The sequence below is a fragment of the Neofelis nebulosa genome, chromosome 1 (assembly GCF_028018385.1).
Source record: "Neofelis nebulosa isolate mNeoNeb1 chromosome 1, mNeoNeb1.pri, whole genome shotgun sequence".
Taxonomy (NCBI): Eukaryota; Metazoa; Chordata; class Mammalia; order Carnivora; family Felidae; genus Neofelis; species Neofelis nebulosa.
This window is the reverse complement of record NC_080782.1, coordinates 118,700,730-118,710,219: the sequence shown is the minus strand read 5'-3', so window position 1 is coordinate 118,710,219 and position 9,490 is coordinate 118,700,730. Positions and strand designations below refer to the sequence as shown.

The following is a 9,490-nucleotide window of genomic DNA, read 5'->3' as shown; positions in this document are numbered from 1 at the left end:
AAAGTATCCCAAAATAAAAGCTTTATATAAAAATACATATTTAGGGGCGCCTGGGTGGCTCAGTTGGTTAAGCATCTGACTTCGGCTCAGGTCATGATCTCACAGTCTGTGAGTTCAAGCCCCATGTCAGGCTCTGTGCTGACAGCTCAGAGCCTGGAGCCTGCTTCGGATTCTGTGTCTCCCTCTCTGTGACCCTCCCCCATTCATGCTCTGTCTCTCTCTGTCTCAAAAATAAATAAACATTAAAAAAAAATTTTTTTTAAATAAAAAATAAATAAATAAAAATGCATATTTAGAGGAGCACCTGGGTGGCTCAGTCGGTTAAGCATCCAGCTGCTGATTTTCCCTCGGGTCGTGGTCTCATGTCTCATGAGTTCAAGCCCTGCACTGGGCTCAGTGCTGACAGAGTGGAGCCTGCTTGGGATTCTATTTCTATCTCTTTGCCCTTCCCCTGCTCATGCTCTGTCTCTCTCAAAATAAATAAATAAACTTTAAAAACTGCATATGTAGAGAGAGAGAAAGCAAAAGTGGCAAAATGTTAGCAACTGGTAAATCTAGGTAACAGGTATATGGCTGCTTGTTGGTCAATCTTTCCACTTTTCTGTACGTTTAAAATTTGTCAAAATAAAATGTTAAAATAAAATAAAGCTACAGAAGGTTAAAAGGATGGAGAAAGGTATTCCACTGGAACACTAACCAAAAGGGAACTGATGTTATTATGATAGTATCATAGCCTTTAGGCAAAAAACTTCTAAAAACAGAGGAACACTTCCTAAAAGTTTGGGGTGCTTGGGTGGCTCAGTTGGTTAAGCGTGTGACTCTTGGTTTTGGTGCAGGTCATGATTTCACAGTTGAGATCAAGCCCCAGACTGGGGTCTGTGCTGGCAGCTATCTCTTCACTCTCTGCCCCACTTGTACACGCGCTCTCTCGCGCTCTCTCTCCCTCTCTCTCAAAAAAAATAAACATTTTTTTAAAAAAGGAAAAAGGCCAATTTACCAGGAAGATAACAATTTAAATTGATACACACCTAATGACACAGCATCAAAATATATGAAACGAAAACTATGTGAACTGTAAGGAGGAAAATGTAAATCCATGATCTTGGTAGATTTTAGTACCCTTCTCAAAACCAAAGCAAGAAAACTGTAGTATACACATTTGAACAGTTCAGTCTGCAACTATGACCTGAAGGACATATACAGAACTCTATAACTGCAGAATAGACACTGTTTTCAGGTTCACATAGAACATGTATAGAAACGATTGTATACTGAACGGGATGCAAGCTTGTCTTTATGCGAGAAGGCACTAGGTAGGCTTCTGAAGTGCCAGCGTTGTGCTGTTCTTTGAGTGGTGATTATATAGGTTTTTGCTCTATTGGCAGACCGGTTTGCTATTGCTAATATTTTTGTGAATTTAACTTTTAGTGTTTTTAATATTTTGTGTGTATATGAAATATTTCTTATCGTTATTCAGTTTTTGTGTCTGGGCATATTTCACAACTTAAAAAGAATTAAAATCCTTTAGGAAGGTATCAATTTCCTATCAACGCCATTAGCCCAAAGCAACCTGTTTTTCCTTTGGCATTTCAACTAATTGCTGTTCCTTCAGTGGAGCACCAGGTGAAGCAATGGGCTTATGCTTAAAGGCTTCCTTGTACGAAACTTAGATATCTTTAAACACAAGAAGCATGTTCAGCCCAGCAAGATGCTCATTCTAAGAGAGACCAAGGAAATGAACTTGCAGGAACAGAGGATCCATGAATCCCAACTCACACTTAATCCAAGGCAACACAAGTTCACAGGCTCATTTTATAAAATAGGCATAATCATGCACAATATTAAAATTATTTTCCTTCCTCATTTGCTTTTTGATTTTTTGCCAAGCACATACAGTTTAATTTGCCTATAAGTTAAGTTAAACTTAACTTAGCTTTAAGTTAAGTAAGTTTGTATTTAGGCACCAGGAAAGATTACTTGAGGAATAATTTCTTGGGGAATAATCAAGGTTGTGCAGATTGAGAGCAGCAAAAGAATCTAAAGGAGGACAAACAACACGATGGTGGCCTCACAGAAACCAATACTAAGGACATGATTATAGCTGAGAGTAATCTTAAGCCAATATATCCTGGGGCTTTTTTTAAATTAATTATTAATAAGTAACACCTACTGAAGGCTTACCACTCGCCAGGTACTATGCTATATACAGGATTTTCTAAGATTGTTTCATCTAAATATCTCACAATAAGACTAGAAAGTAGACACATTATTACTTCCATTTTACAGATGAGGAAACTGAGGCTGAGTAACTGGACAAGATCCCCAAGAAGCAAATGGAAAAACTGGAAAACTAACCTGGTTTATCTAGCTTGACAGTATGTAAGCTTACCTGCCAGGCTATGCTGCCAGGCTTCAGCAGATAAATAATGACTTACACTTGATCTCTGAGGCATCTTTCAGTTCTAACACTCTATGACTTACTTCAATGACTCTATGACACAGCATTCATTTTGGCCCAGTGATGTCAAAATGTTGCAAAATAAAGAAGTTCAGTAAAATCTCTTGACATATCCTGAAGATTAGAATTCAGGTTTCTTAGGGTTATCAGAATTGGTCTCTGCACAAATTGAGCCCTTCAAGAAATGGAAATGTTTTTCTCCAATGTCATTCAATACCTAATATTTTTTCCTCATATGACAAGGAACGGCACAGACAATAATATCAAAAGACATTCCAGCGAGAGTAAAAGAATAAATCTGCAATACAGTGGGCATAATCTTTAAACACAATTGGACTCGAGACAAATTTGATAAATGAAGATTTCTGGGGGGAAAATCCTTAAAATGCCTAAATTTCAGGGCACCTGCGTGGCTCAGTCAGTTAAACGTCTGACTCTTGATATCAGCTCAGGTGTTGACCTCAGGGTTGTGAGGTCAAGCCCCACATTGGTTTCTGTGCTGGGCGTGGAGCCTACTTAAAAAAAAAAATATTAAAATACCTAAATTTAGTGTAGATGGTTACATAAACTGCTTCTAAACCATTGACATTAGCCTTGAAAAAAATATTATTGGTGGTTAATCGAATATATTAAAGTTAAAAAAAATCCTTATAAATACAAGACCTATTTATTCTTTATACAAAATACTTAGTGATCATAATTAACTCAAAATATTCTCATGTGTTTTTTTAAATCATCATGAGTTCTGTTTTTTTTAAAACAGTAAAACAAGCTAATTCACTTTTTTCTTTACTGCTAAGTCCATAATGGATATAATATGAAAAGTTGCTAGATAAAGTACCCTTCATGAAAGAAACATACTAACACTTTTGTGTTAATCTGAAAGACTAGAAGTTTCAGGGGGCACCTGGGTGGTTCAGCTAGTTAAGTGTCTGACTCTTGGTCTCAGCGCAGGTCATGAGCTCACAGTTGGTGAGTCACACCAGGCTTTGCACTGAAAGTGTGGAGCCTGCTTGGGATTCTCTCTCTCCCTCTCTCGGCCCCTCTCCCAGTTGCTCTCTGTCTCTGTCTCTGTCTCTCAAAATAAATAAATAAACTTAAAAAAGGAAGCTTCTAGGAAATAGCAGTAATTTGTTAAAAGACCAAAAAATAAAAAAATAAAAAATAAAAAATGATACAAACTACTTCTCTCAGAAGTCCCAAGGAGGAAAAAAATAATTTATTAGGTCTAGGAACCCAAGATGACTTGGTGTAATTATGAATACATGCAGAATTTGATCATTAGAAATGAAGTCTATCAAGGTTCAGTCTTAGGTTCTCATAGCCAATCTGTAGACACAGAATAGTCATATCTCCAGAAACCAGGATATATCTCCAATTTGCATGAGTTTAATGAACCAAATAAACAATTGTATCACCAATATCTGCCCCTAGCCCATTTTCAGTGAGATGAATTTTCTTGCTCATGAGGTCCACGTGGAAAACAGCATGCTCAGAAATGGGGGTCTTCCCAGTGTGCTCTTTTCCCAGGACAGGAACTCGCCGAGGCCCCAAGAGTGGATCATCAAATCTCATCAGCTTCACTTTAGAAAGGTCTACAGCAAAAAAAAAAAAAAAAGAAAAAGAAAAAGATCAATTTGAGCATTTAATTACAGTCACTGACTCAAACCCATGCCTAAACCTGACAATTCATGTTTTAAACACATTGGTTGTTTACCTAAAAGATATTTGCATGAGATTATTAAATAAGACTCCATCTCAGAAAGCCAAGCTAAATCTAACACATCTCCATCCTGTCAGCTTCTACTCAGATCAAAGATTCAGAGATACAGAGATTCTACATAACACATCTCGAATTACAAACCAAGAGGAAGGATGGAGTATATTTTTGAGCACTATCCTATATGGTTTCTCAAATCACTTTTTATATGCTTCAATTAACCATTTTTCAAAATATCAATCAGTCCAAAACTTATTTCTCTTTCTTGTCTTGCTCCTGGGATACATTAAAGCTGCAAGCGTTGTAGCTTTTTCGGAAAGATACTTTTAGAGGAAGAATTACCACTCTAAGAAATAGCATTACCAGTTTCTTGTTTTGCTCAAAGGATGAAAAGTGTTTGTATTACCAAGCTGATGAGAGACAAAGAGAGACGGGGAAGGACAGGGGAAAGGGCACAGCTCTCAGAAGTTTGAGCTTCTGGATGAGCTCCAGCCCTACCCTGCTTGCGATTTTCCCGATCTGATCTTATACAAGCTGATAAGATGGCTCCTGGCAAAGAACGCACTTGTCCCTCGAACAAATTTATGATCCAAAAATCCTGCCAACAACTGAGCCTGAAAAAAAATTTATTTCAGCAATTCTGAGATGTCCCAACATCAAATGCTTTTATTTTATATAGTGGGAAAACATCACAAATGACTACAAATGCTGATTGTGCGTTTATATCTCATTCTAAGTGTAGCATGGCTAGTTATACTTAACCCGATCAACAGAAATAGAAGATATTTTCTGATTTACTTCCTACCCCTCTCTAAAGCAGATTGCTAGGTGGTCTGAGAGCTACACTCTCTCATGTTGCCTTGAGAGTATGAAGCTTAGCATGAGAGGGATAAGAGATAAAAACAGACATTAATGCAGCTGGTGGCTATGCCAGGAGTACAAGTTATCCAGGCATTATGTTTTCTTTGGGAGACAAAGACTGAAAGGCGGCAAGTTTAGCATAGGGAGAGTGAAGCTTACAGAACAATTACCTCAGACTACCACGAAGGCAAACCCTGCCTGCAAGTCCTATTTGAGGGAGAGAGTATAATTTATCTTAACAGCCATTACAATTCAACATGCACATTGATACTAAATATTTTGCTACAGATGTGGTGAGAAGTTCTACCAGCAGGTTTTATGCATGAGGCATAAAATACATGAAATACTGTAGGTCTGCACCCCCACCTCTCGCTCTCACTTTTTCCCTCTCCCCTGCCCTTCACTATCCTCCTCCTCCTCCTCCCCTCCTCCTCCTCCTCCCTCCTCCTCTCTCCTCCTCCTCCTTCTCTCTCTCTCCCTTCCTCTCTGAAACAGACCTCCCTTATCATTCCAAGCAATTCTGAATCAAACTATTTCAAAGAAACCTTAATACTCAATCCGGCATCTAAGTGACAAAACATTATTTTCTTTGATGTTTCACCATGCAGCTCATTACTGCCAATAATTCTTGGAGCGGTTTTACTATCTTTTCTTATCCCAGACTTCTCTCGTCATTGCAAATGTAGAAATTTAAGTCTGCAACTACACAAGAATTAAGGCACTTAGAGAAAAGATGAGAGTGATTGAAAGTCCCTAGGGACTGATAATGTGAAATGGAGCTTTTCACCTCCATGGTATCAGTTCATATGGGGCATGGGCTGGGAGTGATTTAAAGTCATTATCCTCAAATAGTTGCTCAGTGGCCTTTGTGGACAGAAATGATGGTTTTACTCCAGTTCTTCCTGGACCTAGATTATAATCACCCTCAATGCAATTGGCACTAATTGGACAACTTACTGGCTATGCAGCAAACAGAGTGAGAAATACGTTATTGAATTTCACTCCCTTCCCATCTCATACACTCAATATACTCAGCTCCTTTGGGTATCAAAGCATCCTGAGGGCTCCTGGAAAAGTCTCAAGGTTAGAGCTCTTTTGCAGATACTTGAAGGAATATCCATTTCTAACTCCACCCTAACGTTTCTATCCATTTTCGAAAATTCACAGCAGCTACAAACATCAAACTTAAAGTACTTTATGATAATATTATTCACAGCCAGTATGACAAAGGATATAAGAATCATGCCGGAGGCCCAGCGAGAAGAAGCAAGATATAGAAAACACATTTCAGCACAATGCTGAAGAAACTAGTCAGCCCTGTATCTGAGCATATTTTAAAGGGAGGCAATTTTAACATTACAAAACACAATGTTCAATAGAGGAATACATCCTCTCACACAGTACAACTTCAGAGTAATCCTATCGCATGGGTCCCCACAGCTATTTTCTTTAAATGCCACCGTATTATTCTTCAAAGATAAGAGTTCTGCCTTTCCCCAAATCTTCTCGTGACTGAATATATGCAACACAAAACAGCCAAATGGAAGGCCACAGGAAGGCTCCCAAGACGTTAACGTTGCACAGTTTTCAAGTTCTGCATTTTGTGGCCCGTGAGTTCTACGGATGGCACTGCCTGGTTTACTGAGGGAATGTGATAAATGTCTGTAACAACATGAACGATCCCTGACATTTTGCTAAGGGAAATAAACCACCTCTTCACACCGTTGTAGGATCCCACTTCTACAAGGTACCTAGAATGGTGGAATGCAAAGAGGCAGGACAGCAGTGGTTACCAAGAAGTAGAGAGAGGTAGAATGGGGAGTTCCTGTTTAACAGGTACAGGGTGTCAGTGTGGATGATGGAAAAGTTCTGGAGATGAACAGTGTGACGGTTGCATAACAATGTAAGTAAACTTGATGCCACTGAACTGTACGTTCAAAAAGCACAAAAACAGCCAATTTTATGTTATGGATATTTCACCACAATTTTTTTAAATGTTTACAAATGAAAACTCCCTAGCCCTAACACACTGCCGCTATACAGGCAGACATTAGTGTTTCCCTCCTGCTGGCATGCCCTTTCCTCTCGCCCTCTTGGATGTAACCTCCAAGGTCCCATCCAAACAGTGTTTTCTCTGTAAATTCATCCCTGATCACCAGAGCTGGAAATAATCTGTTTTCTGTGCTATAAACTTTATCTACACCTCCCTTATGGTATGCAGCAGTTTGTCCTTAGGTTATGATCACGTATGTGAATAACTTCGCACCCTGCTCCTTCACTAGACACAGCCGCCTAATGAGCAGCACTCTGTGGGCTCCCCAAAGCCCCAGGTACACACACACGAGCCGCCACATGTATACTGCATACACTCTACTCATAGTCTCTCAAGAAATGTCCACAGGAGATGAATAAATGACCTCCAAAGAACAAAAAATACATGTAGGATGAATTCCAAAGAGCTATTTTAAGTCTTCTATGTTAATGTGATATGGCTGACCTGAATATCGTTCCATAAATTAGGTCATTGTTTTAGATTTCGGAATCTTTTCAGAAAATTTCTATACTGATAGAATGTAACCCAATCAACTCTTGATTGCCATCAAGAAGAGAGAGTGAGAATGCAAAATAGGGAATCTGGAGATTAATTTGTCTTTATAATTTAGAAGAAAAATAATGTAAAGACACACTAACTCCCTTCACACTGCTCCCCCTTAAATGTGGCTGAGTGATAGAAAAAGAAGCTGTAAATTATTATATTAAATCTAATCATAGAAGATCTAGACTTAATCTTGGTAAGAAATTAAGATTAATTATATATTTTAACTGGAAGCATATTGTTTAGAAGAAAGAATACAAGCTATGGAGTCAAACAGACCTGAGTTTGGATTCCAACTCGAGGATGTACTACCTTAATGAAACTGCAAGTTATTTAGCCTTTCGGAACTCTATCTCATCATCTGCAAAAAGGGAATAATAATACTCTCTACATTCTAGGGCAGTAAAAGGATTAAATGGCTAATACATGGAAGATGCTCAATAAGTTTCACTCTGTTTCTCTTCCTTCCCCAGGAACAGACCTAGTAAGCAGGTTAATTTGAAATATTACGTGTATGTACACCTTCCGTCTGAAAACCTTTAAGAGAAGGAAATTGCTTGCTACAATTCTAAAGCTAGGCAGAGTCTTGGAAAACTATCTAATCCAACTGTCCTCTTTTTACTAAAAAAGAGGTCAGTTTAGAGTTTAAGTGACATGGCCAAGTCACCAAGCTGCATAGCCACAACATCCCAAAGGGAATAGAGGCTTCCTGATTTTGAGCCCAATACTCTTTGCATAACATGCCACTGCTGTCCCTCAGCAGACCAGATGCTCCTTTCTCCCCTCTGCTTAGAACTCATCATGTCCAGGGGTGCCTGGGTGGCTCAGTCTGTCAAGTGCCCGACTTCGGCTCAGGTCATGATCTCGCAGTTCGTGGGCTCGAGCCCCGTGTCAGGCTCTGTGCTGACAGCTCAGAGCCTGGAGCCTGCTTCAGATTCTGTGTCTCCCTCTCTCTCTGCCCCTCCCCCACTCAAGCTCTCTCTCTCTCTCTCTCTCTCTCTTTCTCAAAAATAAATAAACATTAAAAAACCTTTAAAAAAAAAAAAAACTCATGTCTACAAACTACTGCCAAATGTGCATTTCAGGAAAACCATTTACCTTTGATTCCTCGGTCCATTTTCATTAAACGCCTGATTATGGAATCGCGGTTATCTCCTTGCCTAATTTCAATTTTGGTTGAGAAGTGGCCATTGGATGGCTGGGGGTTTACTAAGGAAACTGACACACCAGGCTAGGAAAATAAAGAGAAAATTATTGTTTAACAAAATCAAACTTGAATACTGCTGAGGGAGGGAAAATCTCTATAAAAGTTTTAATGCTCAATGAAAAATTTAATTCTGGTAGTCTAATATCAAGACCAAGCGATACTCAAATATGAAATAAAAGATGTACAAAAGCTCATGCTTACAACCAAATGCCTAGATGAAAATGACTGACTATATATATCAATACTGATGATAGAGAACAACAATAATTATATTTTCTCTTCTTTTAACTCTCATCATTTACTGAATTTCTACTGTGTACCAGGCACTGTACTAAGCATTTTATAGACATGATTCCTATAAGCTGAAAGGTAGTTCTTTAAAACCTCTTTTCACAGGTAAGAGCTGAGAACCAGAAACATTAACAAGGTTACAGAGCTAGTAAGAAGCAGAGCCCGGATTAAACCCCATCACATACCATACTATTTCCTACATTATATAAGCTATATAGCCAAAGACTTTGCTCATTATTTTAAGTGGAAAAAATCAACTGAGTCTTAGGAAAAACTTAAAGACATAGTAGCTTAAGGGAACGCTTGAAAGTAGCTTGACAGAAACATATTTGTAAAGGGAACTCTATTTCATGTACC

General features: G+C 38.7%; 1 protein-coding gene across 1 annotated transcript in view; it reads right to left on the bottom strand.

The window, feature by feature from the left end:
• Positions 1 to 3,655: 3,655 nt before the first annotated feature.
• LARS1 (leucyl-tRNA synthetase 1) overlaps positions 3,656 to 9,490 on the bottom strand; it is a 79,226-nt gene continuing 73,391 nt past the window's right edge. Inside the window, exons 31-32 of the mRNA XM_058732754.1 lie at positions 8,734 to 8,866; positions 3,656 to 4,053 (exon numbers count right to left, since the gene is read on the bottom strand). Coding sequence (XP_058588737.1) covers positions 3,848 to 4,053; positions 8,734 to 8,866 — 339 coding nt within the window. The 3' untranslated portion in view covers positions 3,656 to 3,847. The remainder of the gene's footprint in view (positions 4,054 to 8,733; positions 8,867 to 9,490) is intronic.